Raw genomic sequence first — 18,211 nt, 5'->3', positions numbered from 1 at the left:
CTTAAAGGGAACAGTTCATATTTAAATTACTGAAAATGTTCAGGAATAAAGCTAACAGTAAGCCTAGAAGTTTATGACCATAAATGATACTGTTTTTGGAATCAGAGTGTTTTGAAACAGCAAGTGCTGACTGTTCTTGTGCTGCTTATTTGTATTCCTATAGAAATGGCAATGTGTGGAAGATGCTACTGGGAAACTAAGGCTTCACAAGTGCAAAGGGTTGAGCAGTACAGCAGTATCGGGTAAGCAGGGAGAGGAAAGTGACAAGTCAAAATATTATGGGAGGAACTATGACGACTGTGACTGTGAAACATCAGATTACCGCCTGAGCCACGTCAAGAGAAAAAAACTTCTTGTAAAAAAGAGTAAGTAAGCTTTTGTTTTCTTTTGCTATTCTAATTTTCTCGGCACAAGGTTTAGTCTTTAACAAATGTCACATTATGTAAGATATATTATATTTGTGTTTTACAAACACAGTTCTGTGGACCCATGGCGGCTACAGGTTTATGCTTCAGCCAGTTTCATAATCAGAGTTATTTTACATTAATTAATCTCATTTAATTAGTTGGTCGGTCTTCACTTGTCCTACATTCAGAAATGCACAGCAGCATGATTTAGAAATATTTATATTTAACCTTAACCATTTTATGGTGTTTTTCTATTAATTTGAATTTTTCTGTTTATTTTGTCCCCTATATTTTTTGTATTAATGACAATTAACATCAGATACAGCAGATAACCAGGCAAATGACACTGAAAGTGTGCCAGTCCTACTAACATGCTCATTAGTAAATAATGGTTTAAGTAATCAGAACACCAGAAAAGCACAGTAAAAATTATGACGATGATGAAAATCTTTAAACCCAGATTGACAAAAATATTCTAAATCCCTGTGTAATATACCATAAAGTAATTCTTTTCAAAGAAAATAGAATAAAATAAAATGGGTAAATCTGTGAGTAACACAACTGTCTTTACACATTTGCACACTGCTAAAAAGCATGCAAAAAATGCGTGTAAACAAAAATAAAGTGGTCACTTTGTTAAATGGATAAAATGATTCTTAAATTAACTGACTTCTTTACAAAGTTGTAGGTAGCCAGAGGATATTAGAGCAGCATCAGCACAAAGCAGAAAACCATTCTGTGTTTTAGGAAGCTACAGACATACAATTTCTCACAATGAACTAGTTTTAAGGCACCAATGAATGTAATTTTCACACATTTAAGAAGATAAAAGAAACTGCAATACATACTCAGACAGAATACACAAAGTTCATATAGGCAGTAACTGAGTCAGGATTCTAGATCTGTGAGCTGCCTTAACTATTTAATGAAATGAATCATTCATCTATGTTGACATTATTCCTCCAATTAGCTTTCAAATGTATAAAATTATTAATATAGCAAATAATATACTATTTCCCAATAACTTATGCCAAGATGTTGATGTATTGTGGCTACATATATATTCAGATTTATACGTAACCTTTATAACCTGCAGAAATGAAAGCAAACAAGAGTTATGCCCGTAACCGGTCTACCCGATCTGTGTCAGTGGAGGTTGGAGGCCGCTTGTACAGTCTGGACTTAGAGGATGAATATCAGCCTGTTGTGCCAAAAAACATCAGTAAACGATATTACCTGCAAGAAGAGGGCAATGATGAGGAAGAGTTTAGTGGAATGGGGAGCACTACCAAATCAATAGGCACAAATGAACTAATGGTTCCCACTTCCATCAAAGTTACCCACAGGTAGTGCATTTTTCTGGTTTAAACCCTCATTGGGATTCAACTTCAACATCATTTTCTTTTCCTGGCTGATTCATTGATGTTTGGGCTTTTTGTTGAAGGTGCTACATTCTGGCCAATGATACTGTGAAGTGTGACACAGACCTCTATAAGTCTCTGCAGGCTTGGAAAGACCACAAGCTTCACATTGACCATGAGGTAAATGCATAGCTTGTTTCTATTTATCTTACACATATTTCCAGAGAGGAAGCTTAGCATGGGTAAAAAATGTCTTCAGTCAAAATTGATTAGGTTTATTCTAGAATTTTAAACAAAGATGAGTTGAGTTGCATAGGGTGGAGGGTTTTCATGGCAGATGCAGTCTGTGGTTTAGTGTTCAGACATCTTCTCAACCAAAGACCTACTAGACTTTTTGCTCCATTCATGATACACTGCATTGTCTGCTCTGTTTACATAAAGCATTTCTACAATAGGAAAATAATGAGACAGAAAGGGGATTAATCCAATGTGCATATGAAGGCAAGACAAAGAGAGGAGTGGAGTTCTTAGCCAGTAGGTTCTCACTTGTTCCTAGTATCATAAGTAATGACTCCAAAAATGGGCAGTGCTATGGGAGGGAGCACATGGTTCATATAATACATTTGATTGCAGTGATTTAAATCAAGCTGGTTTGCAGTTTATCAGAATGTTGTAGTCTGACCAACGAGAATATTCATAGAGCAAAGCATCACTTTATTGTAATACTTCCACAGAGAGCACTGTATCAATAATTTCATAGCTTATCTTAAGAACAGAAATTTTCTGATATTAGTCAAATGCAGAATAGATGAAGTCTTAGGCTGAAAACCATATCCAGTAAACCTTTATATGTTCAAGTCTTGTAATGATATAAACAAATAATGTGGTTATGTACAGCATAATTAATTGTCATCTTGCTGTGCTGGCAGATTGAAACTCTGCAGACCAAGATCAAGAATCTGAGAGAGGTTAGGGGTCACCTCAAGAAGGCCAGGCCAGAGGAGTGTAACTGCAGCAGAATTAGGTAAGTTTCTTCACTTTTAATCAAAAGGAGTTAATCATAAAGAATCATTTTGTGTATGTTCAGAATGTTTTGATTATTAAGAATGGAAAATAATGATGAGGAAGGAAGCAAGCATGTGAACCAGCCAGGATCATAACGAATGAATTTAGTAGTAACCAGTATGATTAGGATGGAAATAAGAATAACAATCATTGGAATAGATCTGACATCTAAACTTTCATATATACCTTCTACATTTAAATATTAAGGCTAAAAGATTGTCGTTAAACATTACATATGCTGTATATACAAAATGTTTCTTTTTAAATGGTTGAATCTGAACTTTAAAACATACTGAAGGCAGACAGCTTGGCCAAGTATAGATTGTTTCTACTTAAGTTTCCACCAGTAACTCAAAATACTGAGACAAATATATTTTTTTGTATGTCTTTCACCTTAAAAACCAGTATCACCATTGCATCCAGTTTGATCACCTGCTTAGCCAGGCCTTCCACTCAAGCAATTATTTTCCAAGAGCCTTAAGTCCACTTCAGTTTCTGATTATCAAAATCATTAAAAAAGATTCCTTGCCTGTATTCTCAATGTGACCGCTAAGTCAGTCTCAATTTCCACAAGTGCTCGCTATCATCGTATCCCTGTTCTGTTTTTCTTTTCTTTCATTTTTTTGTTATTGCCAAGTCTGTGGGACAAAACTTCATTGATGATGTCTGTGTACAAATGCTGGCTGTATTATTTGAAGTCTATCGTTTGACCAATACAACACGAAGAGATGATGGCTTTGTGATGGCATATGTCTCTTGTTTCTGCTTATAACCAATTGCTACACTGATAGTAAAATTTAAGTATGCAAGTAGGTGCTAGGCATGAGGTTACATGAACTCATGACAGTGTTTCTCCAGAAGAAGGTAGCATGGAACTACAATCTACAATTGAATTATAGTAATAATGGGTAAAAGCAGGAACTATACCTGGACACAATATCACAATTAGAAGCAGTCAAATGAATGAATCAAAAAATTATGACTATTGTTAACTCTGGTATTGTAGTCAAAGAATGAAAATATTCAGAGCACCATTCTACTTTTTTGTAATAATTAAAATGTTCATATAATGTACTACAAAGGCTCCGGCTCATTACAATATACACTTATAGACACAATAAATGTTTGTTAGCCTGAATAAATAGACAAATGATAATAAAATATCCAAATCCCCAAGAAAAAAAAAAGTCTGAATCAAAGGACTGTTAGTATTCATTCTGTATAATCTTGTTCTTTTTTCGGCTGCTCCCGTTAGAGGTTGCAACAGCAGATCATCTTTTTCCATATCTTCCTGTCCTCTGCATCTTGCTCTGTTACACCCATCACCTGCACATCTTCTCTCACCACATCCATAAATCTTCACTTAGGCCTTCATCTTTTCCTTTTGCCTGACAACTCTATCCTTAGCATCCTTTATCCAATATACGCAGCATCTCTCCCCTGCACATGTCCAAACCAAAGCAATCTCGCCTCTCTGACTTTGTCTCCCAACCTTCCAACCCTTTAATGTACTCATTTCTAATCCTATCCATCCCCATCACACCCAATGCAAATGGTAGCATCTTTAATTCTGCCACCTCCTGGTTTCTGGTCAGTGCCACCGTCTCCAACCCATATAACACAGTTGGTCTCACTACTGTCCTGTAGATATTCCCTTTCACTCTTGCTGATACCTGTCTGTCACAAGTCACTCTTCTCTACCCATTCCACCCTGCCTGCACTCTCTTTTTCACCTCTCTTCTACAATCCCCGTTACTCTGTAGTGTTGATTCCAAGTATTTAAATTCCTCCACCTTTGCGAACTCTACTCCCTGGATCCTCACCATTCCATTGACCTTCCTCTCATTTACTCACATGTATTCTGTCTTGTTCCTACTGACCTTTATTCCTCTCCAAAGCATATCTCCATCTCTCCAGGGTCTCCTCAACCTACTCCCTACTATCGCTACAGATCACAGTGTCGTCAGCAAACATCATAGTCCAAGGGGACTCCTATCTAATCTCATCTGTCAACCAATCCATCACCACCACTGTCACACTTCCCTCGTACATATCCTGTACAACGCTTACATACTTCTCTGCCAATCCCAACTTCCTCATACAATTCCACAACTCCTCTCGAGGCACCCTGTCATATGCTTTCTCCAGGTCCACAAAGACACAATGTAACTCCTTCTGGCCTTCTCTATACTTCTCCATCAACATCCTCTAAACAAACATTACATCTGTGATGCTCTTTCTTGGCATGAAACCATACTGCGGCTCACTAATCATCACCTCCCTTCTTAACCTAGCTTCCACTACTCTTTCCCACAACTCTCTTTCCCTCATTCTCTTCATCCATCACCCTCTCAAAGTACTCTTTCCATCTGCTCAACACACACTCCTCGCTTGTGAGTACGTTTCCATCTTTATCCTTTATCACCCTAACCTGCAGCACATCTTTACCAGCTCGGTCCCTCTCTCTAGCCAATTTGTACGGGTCCTTTTCTCCCTCCTTAGTGTCCAACCTTTCATACAAATCATTATATGCCTTTTGTTTATCCTTCGCCACCTATTCTCCACAGTATTCTGTATAATACTATGTATAATCTTAATTGAAACTGAACCAAAATTTTATTCCACTTAGATGATTGCTCAGAATACCCCAAATCTAGAAAGAGGATTATGTCGCTGAAAACTTTATAGTGGATCTCTCTTCATCTTTAAAAGCATTATTTGCATATAGTTACTAAAGGGCTGTTCCAGCTTAAACTTTGATTTATATATATAGTAGTTGAAACCTTGTGTTTCTAACCTTCATCATTTTTAAATATGGTAAAAGCTTGTCTTTTTACCTTTTGATTTGCATAAATACAATAATCTTATGAAAATTTGCAGTAACAGTTTGATTGGAATCTGTGTTGTATGAATAAAACTGTCAGTCTTTTTCCAAAGCACATCCCAGATCAAAAATAAATAAATAAAACAAACTTAAAAGTACAAAAGAAAACTTAGTAAGTCTTCATTGACAAATTGTGTCTGCCTCCTTCTAATCTGATTAAATAAAATTAAACGAAAACTCAGAGTGGTATTTGGTGGGGTGAGGATTCTTCCTAACAGTCTGGGAAAGCCTTCTTGCATTACAGAAACAAGTATTTACAAAGAGTTCCATTATAGTGAGAATTGAGACATGTGTGTTGACCTTCAGCTGCTTCCTTATCTTTCTGACGTATGTGTGCAATATAGTGTGCTTTCTTTGTTAACTAAATCATTCCTAAGAAGTGAAAGTGCAACTTCTTCTGTCACATTTATTGCAATATATATGTATAAAACAAGTGCTTTTAACTGGAAGATTTATATAAAAATAGTTACAAGAAGGAATAATTTACTGTAATTTGAATAGAGGGAAATAAATGAGACCTTTGACTATTTATTACCTACTGTACAAACATGATAACCCCTCCCCCTTGTGTTTATATCCAACTGTATGGTTGTTCCCATATTAATAAGAAACAATAACCAACACCCAAAGTCACAGCTTGCAGATTTCTGATTTTTCCAATTTGGTTGCCATTAATATAGGCATTTATACAGCTCAAATATTTTAGTATGTAATTCATAAATCAAACTTACTTTATCAATTTCTGTGTTCTTAAATCACAGTTTTTAGTTTTTGTCTGCAGGCAGGAGAAAAAAAAATCTTATTACCTATGTGACTAATAGTTGATAATTTAGATAATGTAAATGTGTTATGTAAATATGACTATGAAGACTATGTAAATGTGATGATGAAAGTTGATGAAAGGTCTTTTCCATCAATTGCATCTAATGTTTCCTGTACCCCCCTGCAAGGCCTTACATTCAGAATGTGAACAATAGCCGTACTGGACTGTGATACAATTGTAAAGTAAAAACAAAGTATACAAAGTACTTTCATTTTGCTAGTATTAAGAACTGAGGTTATTGTTGTGGCATGCAAAGTACTTTACTTCATCTCTGTGAGTGGACTCATCAATATTAATGAGAAGGCTTACAATGACAGTACCATCAGCAAACTTGAAGATGTCTCTAGCCACATAATTTGAATAAAAGAAGAAAGTAAAGCAAATCTCTGTCGAGCTGTAATACTCAGGATAAATGAAGAAAACATGTCTCTGCTAGTGTTCAGAGTGTGGCTTTCAAAAGTCCAGTTACAGTGGATGGAGAAAGATTCTTAATTAATAAGCTTATGTATCAGTTATATTACTGTATAGTGTAGAATCCTGAGCTGTGGTCTATGAAGAGTACTTTGACAAAGGTGTTACTGTATTATTGTGAGATGACAGTATGGAAAACAAAAGAAATTACATCTTCTGTGACCTGGTTATAGTGATGGGTCTAAACTGGCATTCTGGTGTTTAATGTATGCCATTACCAGCTTTTCAAAGTATTTCATTAAGACAGGCATAAACAATACTGGATGATAGTTACTGATGCAGATAACCCGAAGTTTCTTCAGTCCTGGAATAATTTGCTTGTCTTTAAACAGAAAGCAGATTTAAAACAGAACTGGAGCAAGAAACAACAACAAGGCTTTCAGCTTTGTGAGTGTTTATAAGTTTAAAAGTTATCTTTATCGTGACAAAGAGGACAAATTCAGCAGGAATAAGAAAAACAGGAAAAGATCAGCAGGAATAGGCAAAAAAACGACCAAATGGTTTTGTGTCAAAGGTTCAAAACTAATATAAAAAGGATTCGATTTGTGTAGGAGAGGGGTCTCACTGGAATGTATTGTGTTTCTGCATTAATTCTGTAGTTCAAACAACTTGAGTCAGAAACAGACCGTGACCCAAGCTCATTCTGATCTTGTATTTTGGCATTTTTAATATCTTTTCATTGGTCTCACTGCTTACTTTTACCAAAGAGGAGGATGGTGTTACAACCAGTATTGGAATGGGTGATGAATAATACTGTATGATAGCAAAACTGTACTCATCACGTTTCTTAATATTATTCAAGATTAATACACATTACCGGTAGTAGTATCTAATGTGTGTCTACACATTTTGGGACTGACGCACGAGTATTTGACTAGTTTATCTGAAAGCTTTGTTCTTCTAGTTCTCTAGGAGTAATACCTCTTTAGTCTTTACTGGTAATTACTACCCAAATTATAATTATACTGTAAGAAGAACTATGACAGGAATTCAGTATTGGTATAAATGAGCCTCCATTTCTCTATGTCTATTCAACAAAGTCATTAAAATTATTAGATCTGAAAGTGTTCTGACAAAAAAATAAATAAATAACGTGTACACAATTGAAAATGTATACTTCTGTTGAAAAAGATTATATAATTTCAGCAAAGCAGGAGCTTTTACTTAAAAAAATTCATGCCATTTGGCCAGCTCAGATCGATTTACTGCAGATAAATTAATTCCAAAGGATCAGATTATCAAAATGTACTGTGCATGTAAAATACCAAGTGGACACAATGTTACTGTATATACAGTATGTCTTTTTTAAATTCTCTTATTAAATAAAATAACAGTAAGGGTTAATGCATACAGGTGTCTGCAATATTTGTAACATTGTAAATTTCTTTGTTCAGGGTCTTCTCAATATCATGTGAATGTTTTACATGCAGTATAATTTATAAATACTGGAAACAAACTTTTGAATTAAACTGAAACCATTCTTGTGCTTTCAGCTATCACACAAAGCATAAAGGCAAGATGAAACACAAAGGAGGAGGCCTGCACCCTTTTAGGTAGTATGAATGTGGTGGTTTGACTCCACTTGTATATTTTTCTGCAAAGGTTAATATGTATAGTGACATTTAAAAACTGAACTTCACTATTATAATATGTTAAAGCTTGTTATTTTTTTTTTCTATTTTAGCACAATGCATTAATGGTGATATGAATAATAATATAATTAATCCCCCCCCCCACTATTTATTCCTAAATTTCTAATACATTCCTGAAATTTGCCTTTCTTGTACATACATATTTACAAAGTGTATTTTGTGAAGTTAATTAAAACAGGCCATATAGTTTGTTAGCTTCACAACAAAAACATTCTAGACGAGAAATGAATAGCTAGGTTTTGACAGTTACAACAAATTCACCTTATTGTTTACAATTTATTTTGGTTGCAGCAGCAAAGCAAAGTAAAATAGTGTCTCGTTTTTAATTGCCAAATGTTGGATCTACCATGAAAACACTGGCACCACAATCACTTGTGCTGATTCTATTCATATTATTAAATCTATGAAACTTGATTGCAGTGTTGGTATATCACTGTAGGTGGGAAAAATCAGTGAATAAAATAAAAGCGGTGTACTGTTTTTTATTCTGTATTTTCATTATTTAGTTATAAACTTCCTGTGGCAACTACATTTTCATATCAATTGCTAGTATTGGCTATCAATTATGCACCAAAGTTATGCCTGAGTTATTTTTAAATACTATCTTCTTACCTTGTATTGCCTTACTACCCATTACTATTGTATGCAATTTGTACAAATGCTCACTGTGAATGACACTATTTAAAAGATTAAGCAATTGCTTATCCTGTCCGCTTTCGCTTCCATCAAACATTTCAACCTAAAGTATTCGTCAGTGGGGTGAAAGACAAATAAATGAGGGGTATCAATAAGAAATGTGACTACTAAACTTCCAAATCATGTTTTCTATTGCATTTTGCTTATGGTCTCATATGTACACTTTCTGACTTTAGGAAGGGAATGCAAGAGAAAGATAAGAAGCTGTGGCTGCTGAAGGAGCAACGCCGAAAGAAGAAACTGCGTAAACTGCTGAAGAGGCTCAGAAACAATGACACATGCAGTATGCCTGGACTCACCTGCTTCACACATGACAACCAGCATTGGCAGACTGCTCCCTTCTGGACATGTGAGAATTCTAAATTGTAATGACACTGTAGACCAAGAGTACCCAGGTTCTCATCATAACCATACCATAATTAATTAATAAGAGTAACACCTATAGTCATGATTTCTCTTACTGTTGCTGGATCCAAAAACACTGACAACTTTATATTCATATGAAATTCTGTGATACTATTTCCTGCTTCAGCCAATGTTCAAACTCAGAACTGCATCCAGGTTTTTTGACTAGCCATTTAGAAAAACTAATTCTAAAATATTTCGTACAGCAGTGCTTTATATAATGTACATGTCTATAAATAGGACACTACAAGCTCTGTAACTGCATTTCCACCAATAGATGCTAACTGATTTTAACAATATAAATGGCTATAGGGTGGCTATACAATAACACAATTTGGAAATAGAGAATGGAGAGTAACATGCTATTATCATTAAAAACTTCCATCAGGATTAAATAACATTTATTAAAGAGTCAAGGATTTTAGTATTTACATACAATTTACACATTTGATATTTAGTTTTTTGGAGGTCACTCTAAAAATACTGTATTTACACGTATACCATGCGCACATTTTCCCCCCCAAATATCAGCACTAGAAAATCAGGTGCGCATCATACATGAGGAAATGTAATTCTGTAATGTTTACTTATTCTGCTTGGGCTCTCTCACTCGCGCTCTCGTGCTCTCTCTAAACGCTTCCTATACAATCACAACATGCATTGTACACGGGGCAAACAACAAGTTAGAAAATGTATGTATGTATTTTTTCAGTTGCTTTGTCAAAGAGTCAGTTATCACATTTTTGTAAAAGTGTGTCAAATTCAAAATAACAGTAATAACAGAATGCTTTTACAGTATATGTATTAGATGAGTGCATTAAATATGTTTTTTAACAATACTTTAAAATATCATGTAGTTAGAAACTTAGCTCAAATAGGATTGTGGTAAGCAATGGTAAAAGAAAGATAGAAAAGCACCTATCTACAACATAATAGATTAAAAAGAGCATAGTTACAGAAAAGGGACACCCTGGTTTGTACGTATATTTATCTTTCAGTATCCTTATAGTAAGTCACACCATAAGAGACCAAACAAACTACAGGTGGCAGAGATTAAGAGAGTACTGAGCAGATTAGTGCAGAAATAGTTTCACACTTGAAATCCATATTTCTTGGAGCCTGAAATTCTTTCTCAATTAGTGGGGAACTGGTGTGTTTTTAATTTATATGAATAATTTACATAAAAAATAAAATGTAGATTAAACTTGATAATTTCAGTTAAATTTACTTAACAACAAAGGAGCAAAACTATTACATTGAATAAACCACAGAGGGACTAATGTAAATCCCTTATGAAAAGGAAGGAGTCCTACTAAATTGACCACTAGACAGTTTATCCAAATGATTACAAAAGTTCAAAGTTAAAAAAGTAAGTGTCCTATTTATACGAGGGGTTAATGATAGCTCTAGAATGTGTCATGTGAGATGCAACTTAATTTTCCCTTGATCTTCACATTATAAGAAAAATATAACAGCAATATATAAGGTACGGTAAAAGCAACTGGAATAATTCTGGAAGAGCAAGCTGTAACAGAGCTAAAAGTATTCATAATAACTAAAGAGAAATCAGGAAGAAATGACAGGTGTTACTTTGCTGTAAATGTTTCAGAAAGAATGTGGGGGGAACAAATGGAAATTAGTTACAAGTACATCTGTCATAAATGATTCTTCAACACAACCAGTCAAAGTTAGGGGTTTAATAATAAGACATTGGGTAATCTAGGTATCCATTTACACATATGATTACAAACTTGCGTATTTAAGAGGAAAAATTTTCAAATCTTAAAAGACCAGTAAGGGTCTTGCCTTGGACGAATGTCAACACAAGTAATTGCTGCTACTGTATATTACAGGGGTTTTAAAGTTCAATATCACAGACTCCCCTGGTTTTGCAAAATGATGTATATAGCAAAACAAAATGGCAACTTTAGCAAGAACACAAGGACACGGTTGGAATATTATAAAGGGGAGATTTAGTGCAACTATTATAAAGTTTTTCTTCATGAAATGAACCACAGACACAAAAAATAAATTACCAAGTAGCGTGGTGGAGAATAGTCCTTTGGGGCCTTCTAATCTTGACTTGATGTTATGCTGGACCATCTTAAATAGAATGGATGAGGTTTTTCGTTTGAATGACCTGGTCTCATAATTGTTTCAGTTGATTTTTTAAAGTTAATGTCTTATACTCTCATACAGTGGGTCCATTCTGCGCCTGCACAAGTGCTAACAACAACACCTACTGGTGTATGAGGACTATCAATGAGACACACAACTTCCTGTTCTGTGAGTTTGCAACTGGTTTCCTTGAGTACTTTGATCTCAACACAGATCCCTACCAGGTAGGTAAATGAAGAAAGGCAAAACAAAAAGATACTAAATTTCAATTGAATATTATTCAAGTCTTCTTCTTTATCTATACTACACAGAAAAATTAATGACTAAAAAAATAAAGTACTTTTGGAGGAATACATTTGATTATACTGGAAAATGTTTTTTTAATACTGTGTGTTTCTTAAACAGTATCTACAAGTTCAGGACACCCTCCCCTTAGCCCAACTAGCCCTTACTTCCTTTACTTTTTTATATCTACTATGTCATAAAATCAGGTATCCAGAAAATATCTAAAAAAGTGGTTTTTAGCCTGGAAAAGCATTTTGAAAATGGGCAGGACCCACTACTGCGTTTATTTATTTATTTTTAATATTCTTGCATCAAAGCTACTATCAAAATAGTTGGTTTTAGGATAATTTGTTTATGATTAACGGTCTATTTTTGAAATAAACAATAAGCATCATTCTTTGTTGCCAGAGTACTAAAAGGACAGCATTACATATAAAAAATTTTATGTATCTGTAATTGTGATAAAGTTCAACCAGATCTCACAGTAAATAAAACCAAGGCTTGTAACTTATGGTTTTCTTTTTTCATTGCGTAAACTGCATTTTTTCTTTTTTAGAATGTTAATGTTTTACCTGAAATTATACAGACTTAAATAATAAAGTGTCACAAAGAATTCCTTTTCTACATATCAAGTGGAAGGGATCAGATCATAAATATGGCTAATGCAAGTTAACGTCACATTTTCTGCAAAAATTACTGCAATACATTTTTAAGAGATGTACCAAAAAAAAAAAAAAACCTTCAGCTGACTGACTTTTCTAGTTTCCCTTTGCACCACCATGGAACATAACACTCTTACCAGTATTAAACCACACAGACAGTGCACATTCAGGAAAGTTGTGGTATAAAGAAAATAATTAGGACTTTCTGGTGTATACTTAGGGCAGCACGGTGGCGCAGTGGTAGCGCTGCTGCCTCGCAGTTAGGAGACCCGGGTTCGCTTCCCGGGTCCTCCCTGCATGGAGTTTGCATGTTCTCCCGTGTCTGCGTGGGTTTCCTCCGGGCACTCCGGTTTCCTCCCACAGTCCAAAGACATGCAGGTTAGGTGGATTGGTGATTCTAAATTGGCCCTAGTGTGTGCTTGGTGTGTTTGTGTGTGTCCTGCGGTGGGTTGGCACCCTGCCCAGGATTGGTTCCTGCCTTGTGCCCTGTGTTGGCTGGGATTGGCTCCAGCAGACCCCCATGACCCTGTATTCGGATTCAGCGGGTTAGCAAATGGATGGATGGATGGGTGTATACTTAGTACAAAAAGCTTTGGGTAGATTACTTCAATTTAAAGCTTTATCTACTTCACTTATCTTATATATAAACGTGTACGCATGGAAGTGTGTGGCTGTCCGGCCCAGAAGTGAGAGGTGAAGTAGGGGGTAAGAGCTCTGCCTCCGAAGAAACAGAAAACTCACTCAGCCACTATTAACACAAGCAAGGCCATCACGTAAGCAAAACAAAACCTCAGAAGAAAGACAAAGTCACTTAGCCGCTAACATCGGCAAACCAGTATCTCTTTTACTTTTCCACCCGCCGCTAATGCACAACCGATGCAAGCAAGTTGGCAAAATGAATCCACCTAGGAGAATGATGCCCAGAGTAGTTCCTTTCAATTACCTGTCATTTCGACATTTCAATTTTTTTTCTGACTAGTGGTGAGCTAGATAGAGAATTATGTAGTCATGTTAGCCTAGTGATACAAATACAGCTAACAATATTTCCTTCAACAATATTTTTTTCAATCACAACAATAGCCAGTAAACCCACCACAATATCATTATCATATGTTAGACCAGATTAACTTTCTAAAGTATCCAACCGTTTGCTCTTTTTAGAACCACCTCAAAATGAGGCAGTTTCTACAGAATAAACACTCATGCCTGAGATTTTTTCAGTGATTGATGTAGGAATGTTAGAAATAAACAACAGTCATTTAGATGCAGCAGCGATATTCTCTATAAAGTGCACTTAAAAAAACATGGTAACCAAAAATGCACTGTTAAAAAATGTTACAAGAACACCCAACTACATACACATAATCAGAAAGAATCAGATCTGTATGTTCAAGTAAGAAATTACCCCACTTTTAAATGTGAATGAATGAATAAATTTCAGTTATACTGTTTCCTAGCCTAGCACTAATGAAACAGTTTGAATGCCGTGGCTACAGGTTTTTATCCCAATAAATTCCTTAAGTTTCTGTTAATTTTTTGTTAACTAAATTACTTGCTGTTACACTGTTGGGACTTTCAGTGTCCGAGTCTCCTAATTTCCTATCTTATTGTTACCTTTAATTTAATTTTCTGCTTTTCATACAATAACAATGTCATTTTTTTACTGTCCAGAAAGCAATTAACCCTTAGTGGTAAATAACAACATAGCACAACTGCTGAATTGTTTCTACTTTTTCACCTCTATAGTATATGTATTCTTCATTAAGTACCTTCTTTTAAAAATAATTTTGAGAACATAAAAATATTCCAAGAAAGATCTTATCACCCATTCCATTTTGTTAATTTTCCCAGAAATGTAAAATACCACCTAACAAAGCAGAATTATAACATAGACAAGAAACAGAATATGCGATTGTCCTCCATAACCAGATGCCCAACTCATCCTCCAAATGAAAATGTCAAAACAATTTGGGGGACTTCTTGTGGGTTTAATGGAGTTAAACAAGCTAAACCAACAGCACTTGCACATTGTAGTCACTTCTGTACTCTCTGCTCCAGGGCAAAGCTGGTACTGATCATTTGCCAAGAAAATGTTCTATGCAATTTTTCATGCAAAGTTTTCTTGTCTCTCCCTAATATGTGTTTTATTTTTCTAAGCTAATTAACATGGTGAACACTCTGGATCGAGATGTTTTGAACCAGCTCCACGTTCAGCTAATGGAACTGCGTAGCTGCAAAGGGCACAAACAATGCAACCCACGTACAAGGAATATGGAAATTGGTAAATGGCAATTTGAGCTGCTAGGTCATGTACTGTGTGTGTGAGAATGATTGATTGATTTGAAATACAGGGTTTCAATTATTTTCATTCATTTCTTGACCTGAATAGTATAAAAAACAATTATATATAGTATATAGCTCCCACCAACAGAAGATCATAAACATTATCAAGGATAGTACCTACTTTTGTAGGGAAAAAAAGAAAAAAAAAAAAAAAAAAAACAGAGAGAGACAAGTTCATTAATTTCACATTTCTAGATAAAACTAGAAAACATTACAGATCAGTGCAGCCACATCACTGGAGAACAACTATGCCAAGAGTTCAAAACGGTTACCAGAGAAGAACTTTTCCTTGCATCATGTAGTGTAAATCCTTACTAATTCAGAAGCAAGTTTGTTTGGCTCTCCAAATGATCTTTAGCATATGTGTTCAAAATGTTAATGGCAATGAACTCAAGGCATCATACCAAGGGAGATGATCTTTGTATAGTTTCTACAAGCTGCCTACTAGTTTGGGGGAGTACCTTCAAACCAAATTCCACAAATATTACCAATGAAATCATGCTATATTTAGGTTATTTTGAATTAATAATTAAAAACAGACTTTCGTCTGGGAGAAAAAAAAAAAAAAACTTTTATACCATGAAAATGCAATGTCAGTGATTCCTCATTGCTGTAAATTATTATTTGAGAACCAAAGCAGACTGACAGTAAAAGTGTTTGTTGCCTCACAGCTCCAAGGGCTTGACTTTTGTTCCAGCCCTTTCACATTCTGTAGAATCAGCATAGTTTTTCTCTGTGTAGTCTTAAGTGTACCTGTTAAGGAGGAGGTGATAAGGTTAGTTGGTCTTTCCAAACCATCCCTGTAGCAAGGTGCACCCTATGATGGGCAGGTGTCTCAAGTAACAGATGTTCCAACAGAGACCACACTTTGCTGTTATTTAAAATGGAATAAGCTGGAGAAAATTTGAAGAAGTTAATTAGAAAAAGTAATGCCTAACCAGTATGCAGAGCTGCTAGACACCTAGGACCGACACCAAAATTAAAAGCTGCTGCTTCTTTAAGATGATCTTAACATGTGATGTCAGAATACTTAAGTCAGAGGCATATTTCAGTTTCTGTCTTTGAGATATCTGCTGGTAAACAACCAGTTTTATCTATGGATTTTCTTCAGCATGTGTGTCTGCAAAACAACAACAAAAAAAAAAAAAGACTGGAACAAAGTGAAAATCATTTGCACAAGTTACAAATTTGTAGAATCTAATTTGGTTGGGCACTGTAAGCACTGCGGTCTTGCACTCGTATTGTGCATAAATAGTCCTCATAGTGGTAGCAATGATATTTTCATCTATCATTTGGTATCACTATGACCATTGTACCTTATGACCGTGTTAATTTATGCCCAGTTTTACACTTCATCCCAGTTCTTGCTCTGAACTTACACTAATTGGCAATGACTGTCCATTGTTTCATTTTTGTTTAATCATTGCTACCATATCTAAATTATTATTTTGTTTGTTTTTTAGGAAATAAAGATGGAAGAAGCTTTTACGAATACAGGTATTCTTGCAATTTAAGTAATCCTTGTGCATGCCTAAATTTTTAGCTCAAGCTTCTTTTAAAAAAGGGAAACACCCAAGGAGCTCTTAAATACAATAATGTTTGAGAGAAAAAAAACACTTTACCAGCACAGAATTAAAAAAAACAGAATTGTAATTTTTTTTTGTAAAGATTTATAAATTGCATGTTAAAGGATAAGTTCAATATCTTTCAAATTAAAGATATTTTTTCACAATCATGTCATACATTATATTAATTTGCTACATCAAATTTTGTTTAAAGTGAATCATATTTTATACATTTATAAAAAATAACTCACCTGTTCTTGTGTTTTAAAATGAAGCCCATTGGCACCAGGGTAAAATGTGGAAAAAAAACCTTAAAGCATACTAAATATGTCCACTTTGAAGTGGCACAGTTTTCGAATTAGGTAAAAAAAAATGCCTTCCACTTTTCTGATGTGTACTTGTGAGAGCAAAAATAATATATTCTATTAGTGAATGGATTACACTGCATTGAATTTTTAATAAAATGTTTACTATTTTGAAAGAGTTAAGGCACCTGAACTTTGCACTTTCTGTACATGATGCTGGGTTTCCCACATCTGGTAACATACCTTCTTGAACCCAGACATCGATAGTCATGACCGGGATAGCTAGGGCAATGAGCACACAAACAGCCAAGGTAGGTATAAAACAGTGCACTGTGTGTATTATTTAAAAAAAATGAACAATGTCAAAATACAGCAAATAGTGCAGTGCAACCCACTCAAATAATCCTGTAAAAACACCGGCATGCAGAAGATTAACCCAGCAATAAATACTCCAGCTATATAGTTAAAATCAGGGACAAAACCATTAGCACGATCATCTTCACTTGATGTGTCCCAATTTACCATCATTTGTCCTACCTCACAAGTCTGCTCAGCAAAGGGGAGTCTCCCAAGAATTGCAGGCAACCTTATTTTGTCTCCTGTCCAAACCACCATCCTTCAGTGTCCATTGGGATCAACACTGACCCTGGTTCCCACATTCTGGCACTTTCATTTGTTGTCGTCAGGCATCTGGGATCCCATGGCCTCCCATGCTCCGAATGCTCAGCATGATTGATTATCTCAGGAGCACTGTTCTTCTTGCTTCCCCGTGGGGCTTCTCTGACTGCACTTCCTCCTCACCATGGTCCTGGTCTTTCCCTTGGTTTCTTGTCCTCCTGTTCTCCCAATCTTTCAGTCAGACCCCTTTTATCCCCAGTGAGTGTAAGTGTGCCAGACAAAATACACAGCCCCAATGAGAAACCAGCTTAGCCGATTGAGCCATTGCTTGCAAATAAGCTTCATTAGTCACTTCCCTCATTAACCACCCCCAGAGCCACACAGTTTTATACCTGCATGCACCTGCACACATTGATCCTGAGTCACACTTTATTTAGAAATGCTGAACTGTCATGGACCTCTTACACGTTTCATCACACCATGTCGTGCATGTGCGGGGAAAAAAAAAGGAAATGAAAAGGGCAAAGTGTGCAATAGAACCTAACCATGAT

General features: G+C 35.5%; 1 protein-coding gene across 2 annotated transcripts in view; it reads left to right on the top strand.

Moving 5' to 3' along the window:
• sulf2b (sulfatase 2b) overlaps window positions 1-18,211 on the top strand; it is a 364,710-nt gene that overhangs the window by 335,489 nt on the left and 11,010 nt on the right. For both annotated transcript variants that reach the window (XM_039734695.1, XM_039734694.1), the window contains 9 exons: window positions 164-365; window positions 1,504-1,753; window positions 1,852-1,948; window positions 2,698-2,792; window positions 8,505-8,564; window positions 9,536-9,708; window positions 11,964-12,106; window positions 14,987-15,110; window positions 16,636-16,669. In XM_039734695.1, coding sequence (XP_039590629.1) covers window positions 164-365; window positions 1,504-1,753; window positions 1,852-1,948; window positions 2,698-2,792; window positions 8,505-8,564; window positions 9,536-9,708; window positions 11,964-12,106; window positions 14,987-15,110; window positions 16,636-16,669 — 1,178 coding nt within the window. The remainder of the gene's footprint in view (window positions 1-163; window positions 366-1,503; window positions 1,754-1,851; window positions 1,949-2,697; window positions 2,793-8,504; window positions 8,565-9,535; window positions 9,709-11,963; window positions 12,107-14,986; window positions 15,111-16,635; window positions 16,670-18,211) is intronic.

The sequence above is a fragment of the Polypterus senegalus genome, chromosome 14 (genome assembly GCF_016835505.1).
Source record: "Polypterus senegalus isolate Bchr_013 chromosome 14, ASM1683550v1, whole genome shotgun sequence".
Classification (NCBI taxonomy): domain Eukaryota; kingdom Metazoa; phylum Chordata; class Cladistia; order Polypteriformes; family Polypteridae; genus Polypterus; species Polypterus senegalus.
The sequence above is the reverse complement of the archived record's forward strand: the minus strand, read 5'-3'. Positions and strand labels throughout refer to the sequence as shown.